Source organism: Phytophthora infestans, genomic scaffold (genome assembly GCF_000142945.1).
Source record: "Phytophthora infestans T30-4 supercont1.3 genomic scaffold, whole genome shotgun sequence".
Classification (NCBI taxonomy): domain Eukaryota; phylum Oomycota; class Peronosporomycetes; order Peronosporales; family Peronosporaceae; genus Phytophthora; species Phytophthora infestans.
Genome location: NW_003303756.1, coordinates 1452307 through 1469458, shown reverse-complemented (window position 1 = coordinate 1469458; position 17152 = coordinate 1452307). Strand labels below are relative to the sequence as shown.

Genomic DNA, 17152 nt, shown 5'->3' with positions numbered 1-17152 from the left:
ATCACACAGGCTGAGTCATAGATGCACAGACCACTGACCTTGTACGTCTCACTACTTCAAGGCAACTGCCGAAATAGTAAGGATCTTGTTCACACTGTGACTGCCAACGTGGCATACGAAGATCTCTAGCTCGAGGTCAGCTTCTGCAAAGCTGTCGCCAACTTGGCGTCCTCGGCAGCTTCCACGTAGGTACGTATTAGCACAGGGTATCCTGTGCTAAAGGCTTCAAAGGCTCCCATGAGTCCTCTATGGGCTCTAAGCCGCACCAACTCACTAGGAGTTCAAAAGCCTGGTTCTGTTCGTTCCAACGGTGCTTGCTAAGTCGGTCAACCTTCAACACAATGCCCTGGGAGGCGACGTGCTCCAGTAGTTCCTCCGTAGCTTCCAGGTCGCTGTCCGCGTACAGCTTCAAGCGTGAAGCATGCATATCTTGCTCCTTGTCGGTAACGAGGTGCCGAATACGAAACGAATGAGAGTCCGCACGGGTAACTACGTAGGGACCGATCCAGGTGACTAGCAACCTGTTGTGTCGTCGCTTATCGACACGTGATCTTAGGACATAATCACCCACAGAAAAGTTGACTTCTTTTGCACCTCGGGACTTTCTTTTGCTCAGAAAAGTGAACTTCTCACGCTTGTCCTTGACAGCACCGTGCATGTCTGCAATACTAGACCGTAGCTTTGCCAAAGATTTCTCGATGGCTGTACTCGAAATAGATACTGCCTTAGGTTGATCGTCAGGTACATGCAGGATGTAGGCTGGCGCTGGCGCTGGGCATGGCAAGCCAGTGAATACCTCAACAGGGGCTTTGTTAGCTAGAGAAGCCACCGGAGAGGGATTCATGCTAGCTTGCACCAAAGGTATAAGATAGATCCAGTCGTTGTGCGAAATCTTGTACTCCATAATCATTGCACGTAGCCCTTGCAGTATATCTCTGTTTGCACGTTCCACGGATCCATTGGTCCACGGACTATACGCCACTACGAACTGCTGTTCACATTTCAGTCGCTTGCATAATTCGGCAAGAACTTGGCTCTTGAAATGCAAGCCACTGTCACTGACCTATACAGGGAGTACACCAAACCGACTGTGCCACCCAAGCAGGACATCAACTGCAACCTCACTTGTTGGTGTATCACATGCAATCAACTCACAGAAATGGGTAAAGTTGTCCTTCAGTAGTAGTAGGTACTTGCATGAGCCAAATCCATCACCCAAATAGAGAAAATCCCAGTGCAAAGCTCCATTGCGAATGTCAGAGCGGTACAGCTCACCTCATGGTCTAGGCACCACCCTGCCCCCTTTTACATGCTGGCAGAGCAAACATGAGCGTAGGAAGCGACGAACTAGAGCAGAAATTCCCAATCGAAAAGACACGGCGGATGTGGTTCAAGACCACGGCTTCACCACGGTGACCCTGTGCCCCATAATGGGCGATAATCAGAAGTCGCTGGATGAGAGATGTGGCAGCAGCAGGTATCCAAATACAGTCATCAAGTCGGTAGACACCATGTTCATCTGCAGCACTAGCTGTAGGAACAGAAGCTACATGAGCCGCTTGCGTAGCCGCGATTCACTTAACGTCGGCCAGGTGAAGTTCTCTTGATCAAGAGATCGAAACAAAGGCTTGCGAGAAACTTTGGTCTGTGAGCGAGTGACTCGCTTCAGGCTAGGCATCGTAGTCGTAGATATCATAGAAGTAGCTGCCCCACCCCACCGACTAAGCATATCTGCCCACAAATCGTTGGCACCCTCGATATGAACGATAGTATAGCGAAACTCCATGGGTTTTATCGCCCACCGAAGTAATTTACCGCGTACGCGCTTCTTTACTGCTTGTCCGGGAGCAAATACATGGATGAGGTTCCGGTGGTCACAAAAAAACTTAAACCACCGGGCCTCAGCAACAGGTAGTCAAAATCTTCACAGGAGTGCACGATCGGTAGGGCCTCCTCCTCAATGACGCTCCAATGAAGTTGAGCACCAGTGAAAAACCTTTCTTACAGATCAGTAGCTCATGTTTCTGCTCTGTAATTGCAACTCCTTGTTTCCATTTATCCACTTGCGTAAGGACACTCGCTAGCATATGTAAACAAGCAGTAGATGGCGTCTTCATGCGGATGAGTCATCATGGCCGAGCTCTGCAGGAGCTTCTTGACCTGTTAAAAACTGTGAAAATCACCATCAGCCAAAGAAATGCTGATCCTCGAGCAACACGCTTCGTCTTTCGCTTACCAGCTAGTGCACGATCCAACACCAATTGCAGCGGACGAATAATACGAGCATAGTCAGCTAGACTGTCTCGCATCCAGCTCGTTGCACAGGTAAACTGTTGTAGCTGTCCAGCTGTGGCTGGTACCGGCATCAAAGTTAGTTCTTCAATCCGTTTCGGGTCATGGCGGACACCTTCCTCGTTGATCACTTTTCCACACCAGGTAGCAGAGCGTTGATACAATGAAGACGTCTTCAAGCTCAGCTGCAATCCGTGTTCATTGACCAAGTCAAACAACCGCTCAAGCGCAACAAGGTAATCCTCGATTGTATCCGAGTAAAACAAGAGATCATCAATCCATATCAGCAGGTGCTGATCCAATAGCTCAGCGAAACAGTTTTCCATTGAGACTTGAAAATGCAAAGCCGAGTCACAGCTTCCTTGCATCACACGAGTCGGCGTGAACACACCCTCATCCGTCATATAAGAGAGCTGCTCTCTGCTTTCCATCGCCACAGCAAGCTGCCAAAAACTGCGGATGAAATCGAAAAGACCATGGTGTTTCCTGCCCTTCAAACACCCCAACTTGGTCTTCGAGTTGGGCATGACACCGGCAATGGCTTCAGTCATCGCGTTCAGCAGCTTGTAATTCACTGCTTGGCGAAACTCATTCACTTTCGGATTCTTAAGAGGCAGTGCTGCACAAGCCCAGTGGCCGCTCGGGTTCTTGTAAACCCAGCCAAGGCCCACCAAAGTATTGTTGAATTCTTTCAGGAACGCACTCTGCAAAGGACCATACTGTCGAGCTTTGCACCGGAAAGGCTTTGCATCCTTTTTTAAGCGAAGCTTGTATGGCGGCACCTTGGCAGGAGGGTCGTCACAAAGTACTAGCCGCCAGATGTCATGCTTCTTCGTGACCCGACGCAGTTCCTCAATGCAAACCTCTGGAAACCCATTCTCAAGCCCAGCAGTGAACAATCTCTCAAGCCCTTCCTGGATGTCAACATCATTTGCATGACCAGGACGAAAGTCATCATCACCCGAGATAGGGTCCTCGTTGTCCTCGAGTTTACCACCAGCAAGTTGCTCGAGTTGTCGGTCCACATTAATTCCAAGAGAGAGTAGCACGTCGTTGCCTACGATAAATTCGTCATCATTTTCGTCAATAATGAGACAGTCAACCGGTTCTGCAAGCTCCACCGGTCCAGCTGCAGTGTGTAGTTGGATTGTAAGCAGTACAGATTCACAAGCTTCCATATCATGGCCACCGACAGCTTTCCCAATCACTGGTGTGCTCAACGGGACAGACTTCACGTTGTCGTCGAGACGTATGAGATCATTGAAGTTGCTCTGACTCAACAGGCACCTATCGGAGCCCGTGTCCGCACAGTACTGCAGTTCACATACGTCGTTTAGCATTATGGTGTTTACTCCACCCAAACGCTTCTTGATTCGCTTCATTCTGCTCTTGTCCTGACGAGAAGTATGAAACTTCTTCGGTAGTTCCTTCTTCTCCTCAGGGAACGCAGTTGGGCAATTCGATACATAGTGTGGGCCACTACATTTCAGACAACCGTCCTTCGGTACAGGAGACCGCTTCTTCTTCTCCGAGTCTTGCTTAACGATAGACCTTGCCGCTCGAGCATCTCCGCTTCCATGTTCCTTAGGTTCTTAATTACCACGTTGGTGGCGGCCAAGCTGATCACTCAAACCCTTATGATCCTGTTGTTTTTGCAATTTTGCAAACTTAGCGAATTGCTCCTCATAGCGTGAGTGTTTGCGACGACGAAAGTCACGATCCTGCTCCAACGCCTTTTCAAGAATCAAGTCGTGGAGCTTGAACTCGTCACAACGTGCCTCTGTCACTTGGAAACGGATAGCTTTCACATCCGATTTGAGCTCACTGGGCGTCAGTGACTCAATCAGCAGCTTACATTTTTCCTTTTGGCCGTGCTGTCCCTCAAAACAGGTCACCAAGCCGTGTTCGTCGATCAATTGGTTACACAGCATGATGAACTGTAGCACACGCTCATTGACATCAGTCTCAGACATCTTGAGGCGTAGCTTCTTGCCAAAGAGCTGATCAATGTCGGGTAGCGTGTCGTTCATAACACGTTCAACAATCGCCTTGACTTCAGACATAATTCGATCATCAGTCACAGCGTCGGGTGAAATTCCGCCCCAGCGGTAGGTACAAAGTCTAACGGGGTAAGAGATACCGTTACTAGCTTACACTGTAATGCGGAGGAAGCTCGCAATAATAAAACCAAGTCTTAGGTTTGTGTCAAATTCAACTCTGATTTATTTAGGACCAGGGCGGCTACCCCTGGCCTCGTGTGAACCACTCAAACACATGTCTATATCTGATTGGTCAATAAGTGAGTCTGGCTCCTCACTATCAACCAATCAGATGATGACACCTTGGCACACGCTACCCGTGTGCCACTTTACCTACTTATGTAATAACTAAAGAAATATCTACCTACTTATGTAATTGGAGTTGGGCCCATTACATCACCCTCCTCTCTAAGTTGCGCTTACGCAACATAAGCGCACGGAACACATTTGAAGAAAACTCGAAAACCCAACGGAGCGAAGATGGCCGAGGACAACACGACGCAGTTAGCACCAGCGCGACGCTGGTGACAGCAGCAAGCATCGACACACTAACGGCGGCGGTAACCCAGACAGCCGAGACACCGGCGGAGCCGACAGTCACGAGGATCAGCGCCGGAAGCACGCGGTCGCGCGTGATGGACGACGCCCTGGTTCCCTGGGACCTGTACGACTTGTCAGGAGCGGAGAATCCGGATACGCTCGACACCATGAAGAACCACTCTCGTCGCTTCCGCGCGACGCGGAAGAAATACATTGAAGGCGCTGATCGTGAGGGACTTCGTCGCTCCTGGTGTGCCTTCATCCGGCGATGGAACCGGATGTCGCGTGCTGGAGAAAGTTTTGTCGACTGGTTGACGTATCGCGAGGAGATCCTCGCGGATCATTTGATTGGAGAGCTACGCGTGAAGGTCTGCAACAACGCATGGGATGTGGACCGACTCTGCTTCGTGCACGTGAGAGAGGGATGTGAGTCCTGTGGTACTTCAACCCGTCCGACTCAGCGCGAATGGAGGGAACATCTCGCTGAGCGGCCACTCAGCGGAGAGGAGTCGGGATGGATCGGGAAGTACGAGCACACCCTGTCCAGTATGGATCAGGCGGCTAATCGCGGCGGCTCACGCCGACGTTGCACGCGTCGGAGCGCGGCGTCGTTGTCGCCTCCTCGTGCGGGTCGTTCTCGTGGCCGTTCTCGATCTCGTTCACGGTCTCCGCGGGGTGACTCGCGGACTTCTTCTTCTCAAGTAGCATGGTCTCATACTCGTGGACCACGTCCGGAACGTCGTGGAGAAGGTTGGCGCGGGACTCCCACGTATCATGTTCTGGGGGATAACCGAGCCAACGTACCAAGTAGCGGCGCGCGGTCGGAACCGCGCGAGGAGCACGACTACGGACGTTTCGTTGAGCGGTCGAGCTGTGGGGATCTTCATGGTCAACGATACGCTCCACAATCCAGCGCGCGTCACCCACCGAGTCAATTATCGGTGGTGGGCCTTCACGATGATACGGCGTACGCCCTGTACGTTCAGGGCGAGGTGGAGGCAGCTTCGAACCGCGCGTTGGACGCTCAGGTTGGGGCTGAGCGGGCGGAAGATCGTGCCTGGCGGGCTGAGCAGATCGCGTCGGAGCTTCGTCAGTCGAATCGGGAGCTGTTATCTCGCCTACGGGGATTGGAGGCGCATGTGCTTGGCTCTGCCCAGCAGGGAGATCGTCCGCGAGAGCGGGCGCCAGGGGCTGACGGCTTTTTGGCGCGTCAGGCTCGTCGGGCTGGTCGCCCGACGCATGCTCCGTCTGCTGGATCGAATCAGGAATCGTCGCAGGGAAGTACCGCTTGAGTCGCCCGACGTAAAACGTCGGGTGGAGTCTAAGTGACGACGGGATGCCCAAGGTGTAGGCGTCGCCCACAGCCTTGGTTACACGAAAAGGACCGATGAAGCGTGGGGCAAGTTTGTTGGCGCCGAGGTTGGTCACGGCGGAAGCGCGGATTCCCTCGGTCGATAGGAGAACGCGATCTCCTATCTTGAATACATTCACGTTCTTTCGACCGTGCTTATCAGCTTGTTCCTTTTGCTTGTCCACTGCGTTCTGCAGTGCGTCGCGGACGAACCTTGCGATGGATTGCCTTTGCATGACGAATTCCGCAACTGCCGAGCGATCGGCAGGAAGCACCGAGGGTTTCGGTGTATAGTTTGCCGTGGTAACTTCTTGCTCACGAATCTTGCGGCCTGGATCGATCAAGTTCTGCGACGTCCATCTCGTTATCGGAGATGCAGTATGCCGAGGAGGCTCGATGGACTGCTTGGACGGAGAACGAGTCAGGGCGTTCGCACTGGCTACACCCGAAGATAACCCTGAAGTCGAGTGCGCCGGCAGGCTTGTTGACACCGGTGAGGCTACCGGTGCGTGCTGAGACACCGGTTCACGTACCGGTGATGACCACGACACGGACACGTTGTCCCTAGAGCTGAGCGCAGCTTCAGCATCCATGTCGACCGAAGGAGGTTCTCCCCCACCAAGGGTGGAGCCGCCAGCATCCGTGGGGTGACCCACGGCGAGAAGTGCCGGAACACGTGGGTGGCGTGCGTTGTTCACGAAGAACGGCGTCATACCCGTCGAGGAGTGCTCGGCGTTGTTGAGTGCGAACTCGGCTAGCGGTAGGAACGAGCTCCAGCTCGTGTACGAAGTTGCATAGCTGCGGAGAACGTCTTCAAGGACGCGGTTGACGCGTTCTGTTTGTCCATCCGTCTCCGGATGTGCCGCAGTTGACATCAGCAATTTGGTTCCCAAGAGCTCGAAGAGGCGTGACCAGAACGCGGATGTAAACCGCGGGTCGCGGTCGGACACGATAGACTCCGGCAGGCCGTGGTGACGAAAAATCACGTCGACGAAGTGGGCCGCGGACTCTTCCGCGGTGATTGAGGCCGCCACCGGAACGAGATGGACCATTTTGCTGAAACGATCGACGAACACAAGTACACCCGTGCGCCCGGCTGTATCGGGCGGAAGACCAAAGATGAAGTCCATCGAAATGGAGCGCCAGGCTTCCGTGGCGACCGGAAGAGGGCGCAATGGGGCCTGAGACGTCGAAGACGGTTTGACTCGCTGGCAAGTTTCACATGTGCGGACCCACTTGCGTACCCACTTGTACATGTGCGGCCAATAGAAGTCTCTCGACAGAGCCGCGTACGTCTTCTCGCGACCGAGATGTCCTCCAGTCGGGGCGTCATGATACTCGTGGATTATGCGCGCACGTAGATCAGCGTCGTTTGGGACGACGACTCGAGGTCCATCGAACCTGTCGATGCTGTACTTGAGCAGATTACCGTCCAGTCGATATCGATCGATCTGATTCCGCGTGGTCTTGGACAGGGCACTTAGCGTGTCACTACTAGGAGCACGCAGGTGCTTCATGATGGCGCCGTATATAGGGTCATCAGCGTACGCTGTAGCAATCTCGTCGCCCAGCGGGAGCGTGGGCGTGGTCAACGTCAAGTTGATGCCTGACGACACGCAGACCGCACATTCGTCGTCGTCCTCATCAGCGAGCTGATGTCCTAGCGCCTCACGGGGATCGTAGTCCGGACGCCGAGACAGCGCGTCGGCGAGAATGTTATTCTTGCCCGGCTTGTAGTGAACAACGAAGTTGTACTCGGAGAAGAATGACAGCCAACGGGCCATCCGTTGCGACAAGTGAGGGCTCTTCATCGCTGTCCGCAGCGATGCGTGATCAGTGTAAACCGCAAATGACTGTTCACCGAGCAAGTACACTCTGAATTTGATCAGAGCGTACCGCATTGCCAGGAGCTCCTTGTCGTGGACTGGGTAATTCTTCTCGGCTGGCTTCAGTTGGCGCGACTGATAGCTGATAACGCGTTCGTGTTCGTCATCGTCGAACTGCATCAGCGCACAGCCGATGGCAAAATCGCTCGCGTCGCAGACGACGTGGAATGGCTTTGAGTCATCAGCAAGCTTCAGTATCGGCGCAGACGCCAAGCTCTTCTTCACCGAGTCGAATGCAGCTTGGTGGTCCGATTTCCACTCCCAGATCACGTCCTTCTTCAGCAGCGAGGACAGCGGCTGGATCAACCCAGCGTAATTCTTCGTGTACTTGTGCAAGTAATTGGCCATACCAAGCCACTGACGCAACTCAGTGGGGCTTGTCGGCGTTGGCCAAGCACAGATAGACGATACCTTCTCAGGATCCGCGCGTACACCGTTCTTGCTCACGTAGCATCCCAACACCGGAATCTCCGGTGCGCAGAAGACACATTTCTTCAGGTTTGCGTAGAGCTTGTTCTCTCGCATCACCTGGAAGACTTGTCTCAGGTGTTTCAGATGTACGTCCACGGCACTGAGGTTGCCCTCAGCACGGCTGTGCACGAAGATGTCGTCGAAGTAACTCCCCGCGAAGTCTCGAAGCGGGCGAAGCACATGGGAGACCATGCGATTGAAGGTGGCAGGCGCGTTCTTGAGGCCCTGTGGCATCACGAGCCACTCCCAGAGCATCCCGCTCGGTGTACTTACGGCGGTGAGAGGTACATCAGATGTTCTCATCAGAATCTGATAGAATCCATCGGTCAGGTCGATGGCGCTGTAGATAACGCTGCCAGCCATGGAGTCCAGTACCATGTCCTTCCGAGGGATCGGAGTCTGCGCGGGGATGGTGGCATCATTCAACTTGTTGAATGCGTGAGCGATACGCCATCCCCCTGTGGCTTTCTTCACACAGAACGTTGGACTGGAATGGGGAGAGGTACTCTCACGCACGTGACCCGCCTTTCGGCGGCCCTCGAAGAAGTCATCGATCGCTTTCACTTGATCACGCGGAAGTGGCCATTGTCTGGTAACGCAGTACTTCGTACCTGGCGCGAGGTCGATCTCATGCTGAACTCCACGATCCGCCGGTAGCTCGCAGGGATCTCATCCGGGAAGACGTCGGCGTACTCGCAGGCGGTGTCGTATACGGGATTCGCTGACTCCCGCAAGGCCTCCCAAGACTGCGTTTGGAATCGTTCCTCTCGAGCAGACTTAGGTTCAGCACCTAGCGGACGTGAGCGTACACTGTCCGTTGCGACCGCGTTTGCTGCCTCATCCACCGAGACTGCCTCGGTGACCAAACATACTTGCTCGACGTCTCCAGCCTTGAGGTCCCGAAGAAAGTTCTTCCAGGACAAGCCTGGAAGGCGTGTGATCGCCGCCGCTTCGCGCGGCGGGCTCGCGATTGCGATGCTGCGCGACCGATTCGGGCCTCCTTCCACGTACTCCAGCGCGCTGACCGATTCCATCGGCGGGCTATCGCTGGTCGTGTAGTCTCGACGAGGTTTAAGGCGTCGTCGCTTCGACTTCTTCTTCGACTTCCTCGAGCTTACGCTCGAGTCTGACGCACTGCTACTCGACGATGCATCACCCTCCTCTAGGCGCGGGAGACCGTACTCGACCGGGCCGGGAACACGCGGGAGCCCCTGCTCTACCGCGGCATCGTTTGACGGGAGCCCAATATGCTCGACCGCCGAATCGTTCGGCGGGAACCTCTGCTCTACCGCCGTCTCGTTGTGTGGGAGCCCCTGTTTGACCACTGTCTCGTGTTGTGGGAGCCCCTGCTCGACCATCATCTCGTGTTGTGGGAGCCCCTGCTCGACCACCGTCTTGTACTGTGGGAGCCGCTGCTCAACCACCTCATCATCTACCTCGCGAATCCGCGAGGGCTCTTCGTCCAACAACGTAGCACAAGCCATGCAGAGAGGGCCATCGCTCGCTCTGTGCACTGCTTGTGTCGTTGCTGTTTTGTCTACGACTGTGACGTAGGGCCAGTCTCTTGGCGCCACCAAGAGGTGTGTGAAGACCTCGCTCACGTCGAATCCACGTCGACGCTTGACTGATTGGGCCAGCCAGTCAATCTCTGGCTGATATCGCGCAAGCCAAGGGATGCCCAGGATGCAGTCAAACGCGTAGTTCATCTCGATCACCAAGAAGTCGTCCTTGCTACGGAAGCCGTCGAACGTGTACGACAAAGACACGTCACGCCGCGCAACGCGGCGAGCCTTACCATCTGCGAGTTTGACTTGGATCTCGCCCGGACCATTCCGGACGCGGACGTTCTTGGGTAGTACCGACAAACACGATGCGCGAAAGAAGTTGTTGGTCGCTCCTGAGTCAAGGAGCGCGCGCAGTGGTCGCCGGGCACCGGTGACGTGGAGGCTGACAATGATCAGTCTCGAGTCGCCCGGCGTAGTGGTGGCATTGGTGTGTGCTTGGAGCACGGGAGGGCTCGAAGGTTGGGCTGCCACCGGAGGGCCCGGTCCTTCGTTAAAGCCAGTAGGGCGCCCCGCACCTACTGGTCCTGGTCGTTTTTTGAATGAGCGACCGAGGCGTGTTCCGCGTCGACGTGAGAGACGACGGGAGCTGGCGCGCGGCACTCCGCCGCGCGATGACCCTTCTTCCCACAGCGGAAGCAAATGAGGGGGCGATTGCTTCGCCCAGCGCTGCCGCGGTAGGACCCGCGACGTCGATTGCTCGACGCGTTGATGGCGTCGATCTCCATGGGCTCGGGGGTAGACTCTCGGGCTTCCGCAGGTATGGCTGCGGCGTACGATGCAGCGACCATGTAATCCTCGCGAATCGCGAGTGCAAACGCCTCCTCGAGAGAGGAGGGCTCAGCTCTGGTGAGGCAGTAGCGGGTCATACCCTCGCGCATGCCGAACACAAATACGTGGACTTGCGAGGCCATGTCGATTGGCTTGGTCACGATGCATGACGCCAGATGTCGCGTCTTCTGGACGTAATCACGCATGGACATCTGCCCTTGCCGCAGAGCGAAGAACTCTGCGCGAACGCGAGACTCATCTTGCGGGGGCTCGAACGCGAGGCGCAAGTCGCTCTGGAGAGTTTCCAGAGTCGGGAAAGCCTCGGGGTCGACAACCAGCTTCCCAAGGGCCCATTCTTTGGCCTTCCCGGTTAACTGGGAGAGGAGGAAGTTCATCTTGGCCGATGACGCCTCGATGCGTCGCGAGGCGATAGCGATGTCGATCTCGCGGAACCACCGATTTAGCGGAAGCCGGTTTTCACCGGCGCCAGAATACGTAGACGTCTCCATCTTGACGACGTCATTCTGGGATGGACGCGAGGGAGTTGACACCCGCCGATTCGCATCGGCGAGCTCGCGTTCCATGAACTCTTGTGCTGCAAGACGTTGCTGGTCGGGCGTCGCTGAGCTCAGCAGCGATGCGACGACAGCGTCTCCGGACACCGCCACGAGGCGGTGAAGCGCTTCCCACTCCACGCGAGTGAGATGGGGGAATGCAGCATGCTCCAGGGTCGCCCCGGAGATCTGGACTTGGCTCATCGTAGACTTGGTCGTTGGAAGGACTACAAAGTGCTACCAGGTGTAACGGGGTAAGAGATACCGTTACTAGCTTACACTGTAATGCGGAGGAAGCTCGCAATAATAAAACCAAGTCTTAGGTTTGTGTCAAATTCAACTCTGATTTATTTAGGACCAGGGCGGCTACCCCTGGCCTCGTGTGAACCACTCAAACACATGTCTATATCTGATTGGTCAATAAGTGAGTCTGGCTCCTCACTTTCAACCAATCAGATGATGACACCTTGGCACACGCTACCCGTGTGCCACTTTACCTACTTATGTAATAACTAAAGAAATATCTACCTACTTATGTAATTGGAGTTGGGCCCATTACACAAAGAGCCTTCAACAGTCTTTCGTCGACGGTACTCTTGATAGTTTCCTTCCGCCTCTCATAGAGTTCATCATCGCCTTTGCCGCGGGCTTTGACACTCTCTTCATACTCAGCGCGAGCTTTCATCCACTTGATTTGCGCAGAGTGGGACATAGAAGACAATCGGGGCGCGACCACCGGAATGAGCAACGGTACACCCACGGTGCTGATGTCTCCGGGTATTGAAGCATCCTCTTCAGCGGTCTTGCCGCGACGATCCGGTTTCTTCATCGTGTGAGCGCGGGTTCACTAAAGTCGACTTTGTAGTACGTCCACGAGGCAAAAACAGTAGACACAGTTAGGGAAGCTGGCACTTCCGAGCGTTTAGCCGATTGTATTGCTTGCTCAGTAGAAAGAAAAAGGTAAAGTGACTAGAGTACTCTGTCCGATTCCTCTTCTCGCCACAGCAAACCTCCTGGGCACTGACATGGAACATCAAGTCTAGTAATTACAACTGCAAGTGCAAGGACGGCCAGCTGGTAGTAAATGCAACTTGCATTTACTCCAAAGTGCAATGAGGGAAAGGCTTTCAGCCTGAGCCCCACGCTACAGTACTTAAGTACACCAAACCACTTCGGTCAAGTGCTACCAAAATATCGAGATCGAATGTAGAGAGCGCAGCGCGACGTAGATGCAGCAGAGGAGGAAGCGATAGTAGTGAAGGGGGTTTGAATTGCTTTGCAGTGTTTTTTTTTTTTATTTGAGGTAAAAGCTTGTAGAATGAATTAAAACGATTAAGGGGTTCTAGTTCGCTAGGTTGCTACATCCAGCTCCTACATGCAAGCCTCATATAATCATCACATGCCAAGAAGAACTCAATAAAATGACGGTATGCGCGCTATCGAACAGCTTCAGTCGGCATTGCCCCAATTGGTGAGTAGATGAGCTTTTGAGCCTTCCTGTGCTCCAGCGCGGTGCCGTTTCGGTCGCTGAGTGGCCTGAATCAAATTGGATTCAGTCTAGGGTGCCCGTATGATGGTGGAAGTGTCTACGCTGCTGCGCCAGCAGCAAAACCCGACAGACAAGTTAGTGAGCCGTCCAGCACCCGAGAAACGAGCTGAGGGTATTGCAATGCCAAAGTATAGCGGCTCATTAGATGAGAGCTTGGAGCTGTTCCTTGACCAAGTGCGCCTGCTTTTTTAAGCCACGGATATCGACTACACGCACGAGAGCACCACTCGTTGTGCTCTAGCTATGAGGTACCGAAAGATGATTATGCGCATGAAGGACGTGAGTGAAATAGACAAGATTGCCATATTCACCTGGGGCCGCTGTCTCGAACGCGCACAGATGATCTACCATCGGTATTCTATTGCCCACGATGCGATTAGCGTTTCTAAGACCGTCAAAACATTCCACCACGGCACGTTTCCTGCGAAGCACGTTGCTGCCAAGTTCCTTGTGAATCACATTATGATCCTCGCCATTGTCAAGCAGAATAACTGCCTCACGGTTGCCGACCGAACCCTGCTTCTTCAGCAGCTAGAACCACAACAGCGTTGATAGTCAGGCATTCAAAATCGTCTGGCTCACAGGCTTCCTGTCTGTCGCCCACATGCAGTCGAAAGGACGATTCATCCGGTCCGTTCCCAAAGGCTTATCCCGATTAAACTTGCGGCAGCTGGACATGCGATGTCCTGGTTTCATGCAGAAAAAAAACACAGATTGCCCTCTAAGCCCTCGTCGTGCGACATGAATTGCCGTTGACCGATCTCCATTGACGCAGGCCCAGTATCATAATGGGAGGGTCATAACATATCCTCGTGGCTTAAATGCTCGGGCACGAGGCAGCCCACGGCTTGGCCATTCTGCTGTGGTGACCGCGAGTGCGCGCGCTCATAAGACAGGCGCGGTGGTTCTGTGAAGTACAAGATGATTTCATCTTTGATGGGTACCGTATTTCGCATGTAGACCGATACCGCTACTAGAGCGATACACCCACACAGCAGCGAATCATTGATTAGATTTGAGATCCCAGGAAATCGCATGTCGATCAATACACGACACTAAAATGAAATAACGACAATCAAATTTTAGAAATTTCACCACAAGCAAATGGTTCGTGTCAAGCCAAAAGGAAGACCCCGACGAGGAGCACGTGGCCGCCACGTGCAGCAATACAAGCTGAATGCTGAATCAGTTGACAAGAAGCTCGCGGTTCTAGTGATGTTAAAGACGACGGGAGCTATGCGAGCCACCATTTATCACTTCTATTCTAATCTAGCCGTCGCATCGTACAAAAGTAATCAACGTAGTGCTAATGAAAGTGCCGAAGAGCGCGACCGCTGCCTTGCAGCCAGCGGATGTGGATGAGCTGCTGGCACAACATTCAAGCTGCGTCGACCCAGCAGGATCCTGGTATGTGACTGGATTCAGCATGCGTGGAAGTCACTTCCTGCTACTACAATTTCTAGTGGGTTCAAGCGAAGTAAGCTCGAGCCGAGTGCGAGCTACATTGCGTCGAGTCAGTTGGTGACCCAGCTCGAGAAACTCTCACTACTAGAAGGGCAACTGGTAGATGAAAGTGATGACTTCGCCGTTCAGGACATCATCGAAGAGACAGCTGTCTAAAAATAGAGATTTGTTTCTCATCGAAAAGACAGCTGTCTAAAAACAGAGATTTTGTTTTTCAGCTTTTAACATCGAAAGGGAACCTTTCCCTCATAACATGAGGTGTATCGGTCTACATGCGAAATACGGTACGCTTTCAACGTTACGGTACTTTCGGAGTGGGGGTTACCTTCCACACATGATATTAGTTTTGGCAAACCTTTCTTCGACGAGAATAATCCTGCAATCAGCTGGAGAACGCATGAAGTACGGCTTGACGGAGGTCTTCGCAGTCTGAACTTTGCCTTCCAGACAGAGAGTAAGGTCTTTGAAGCAGCAGTTAAAGTCGCTGACCCAGAGCTAAATCATCAAGATCACGAGCGAGACGCCTTCTTCTTGGAAGACATTGTGTCTGAGCTAAGGACTGCAGAAAAACAGGCGTTTTTCGACAGATATCAGCGTAGTCGGGAAGCTCAAGCGACTCTAATGCAGACGGTTCTACTAAGTGAGCTTTGGTTTGCTCTAGAGCAGGTCACAGAGCTAAGTGTTGTGAAGAACCTGAAGGTGAGAGCTTACGAAGAAGCCTATAGGGTAAATGTGTCGGCATCGTCGCCATCAAATGCGCTCGCTATTGGACGATTCGTGCTACAGCTGCACTTATGGGATTGGTAGTCGAGTTGGGCCTCGGTTACTTCACATGTTACAGTTAAAATATAGTGTCAGCCCCCCCTTATTTATGTGATGATATAAAAATATCACCAACTTTATGGTTAAAGCTTTGTAAAGCACAACGCGTATGCGTTTCCAATCCAAAGGTACTCCGAACGAATTTGTCGAGATGGATGAATAGTTGTGAGGCTTGAAAGATCGATGCGGTACCGCAGTCATTTGACAATTTAAAAAAAAACACGTTGCGCAACTTGCTAAAAATGTAACTTTCCATAAATTACGGTTAGCCGTGCAACCGGTTCATGATCTGTAGAGCTCAAGATTTGGTCATTCCCGAATTCGCGACCCCCCCACTGCTACCCGCCGCCCGTATGATGAAGAGGCGCAAGTTGATGAAGAGGCACAAGCAGCCGCCGCAGCACAGCCACGAAGAGCGCAGTGACGAGGTCAACGTTGATGCCGACGCAAGCGATCCCGTGAAGCCAGCGCAGCCGTCCGTTCCACCGAATCAAGCGTGTACGTGACCAACTTGGAACGGGCATTCGTTGGATTGACGCGAGTACGGACAGTTTTTTACTGTGTTTTACAACTCTATTGGGTATCCCTGGTATCCTTGGCAAGACGTTTGATTCGTGAGTCGCGTTCTTTTCGTTTTTTGAAGTGGTTCGTGCGCCAGCAAGTCGTTGCTTACCGCTCCAGAGACTATCAAACAGCCAAGTTGTACAGCAGTAAGCGCATGAAGCGGCCCGACCTTCAAGTTTCAGCACACTTAGAATATACCTTCCGTAAGTATGCATGTACATGGGGTTGCCGGCTGAAGTCTAGGTCCACCGGAAAAAAGGCCAAATATATGGAGCTTTATCGCGACTGCAAGGCAACGTTTCAAGTAGCTTTCGTGTGTTCAGAAGAACTTGATAATGAAGGTAGACCAGCTTGGACGAAAAAAAAGAAACAAAAAATAGGTTTCTTCTTGTACGTAAATATAAATGTCTAATAGTTTTCATGTACTAAGCCGACCAGTGCCTTAATGATAATGTTTGTAGGAACGAAGCCATTTACACGGCTCTTAAATCAATGTAATGGTTTATTGAATGCGTCCATACTCGCCATGCTGGATGCGTTGTGTCAAACAAGCACTGAAACGTTACAGATCACAAGCTACGTGGCAGATTCAATCGGTATTATGAGTACTGGTGTGTTGGAACGGTTTGATGAGTTGGTTCTAACGCCTTTCTGACCTAGGGCTTCCTGTATCGGCCCAACAAATACGCAACTTGATGAATGCTCGTTTTGGACACGGAAGAGCCAAGGCTTGAAGAACGTCATGTTCGAGTTTGCTGCGGACGAAACTTACAAGGAGCGCTTCTACAAGGCGACTGGGACCAAACTATAGGCGTCGTTCACCAGACGCATGCTCAACGCGAGATCTTTTCTCCCTGGGGTGGGACGCTAGATCTAGACTGGACGCACAATTACGCCAACTTAGGATTCTACGTGGATACGTCACGAAGCTGCGAAGCACTTTAAAGTTGGACAACTTCAAAACGTTGCTCAGCTTTCCAAGCCGTTGCGCAAGTACTTGAGCAGATCAAGAACTATAACTTGCTAATCTACCCTTGTATGCCGGTGTATGACTGCAGGATGTTTAGTAGCTACAGTACCAGCTGAGTGTGGTGTACCAATGCCGGATTTGCTTTGTCTAAAGCAGAAGAAAGAGACACTGTTGGCCGTTTTGACTTGCTTCAAAAGCAACAACCCATCGTGGAGTTGTTTACATAGTTTCGTCATCGACAAGGACGTCACTGAGTGGTCAACAATACGGAAAGCATTTTCGCAAGCAAGTGTGCGCTTACAAAAGTATCCATGTAG

The 17152-nt window shown here is 52.7% G+C and overlaps 1 protein-coding gene across 1 annotated transcript; it reads left to right on the top strand.

Moving 5' to 3' along the window:
- Nucleotides 1-13285: 13285 nt before the first annotated feature.
- Nucleotides 13286-16676, top strand: PITG_02319 (uncharacterized protein; the record flags this gene model as incomplete). The annotated part of the gene is made up of 7 exons (XM_002907212.1): nt 13286-13516; nt 14102-14122; nt 14361-14492; nt 14927-15178; nt 15571-15799; nt 16453-16489; nt 16526-16676. The coding sequence occupies 7 exons, from the start codon at nt 13286-13288 to the stop codon at nt 16674-16676; spliced, it is 1053 nt and encodes a 350-aa protein (XP_002907258.1).
- Nucleotides 16677-17152: the final 476 nt, after the last annotated feature.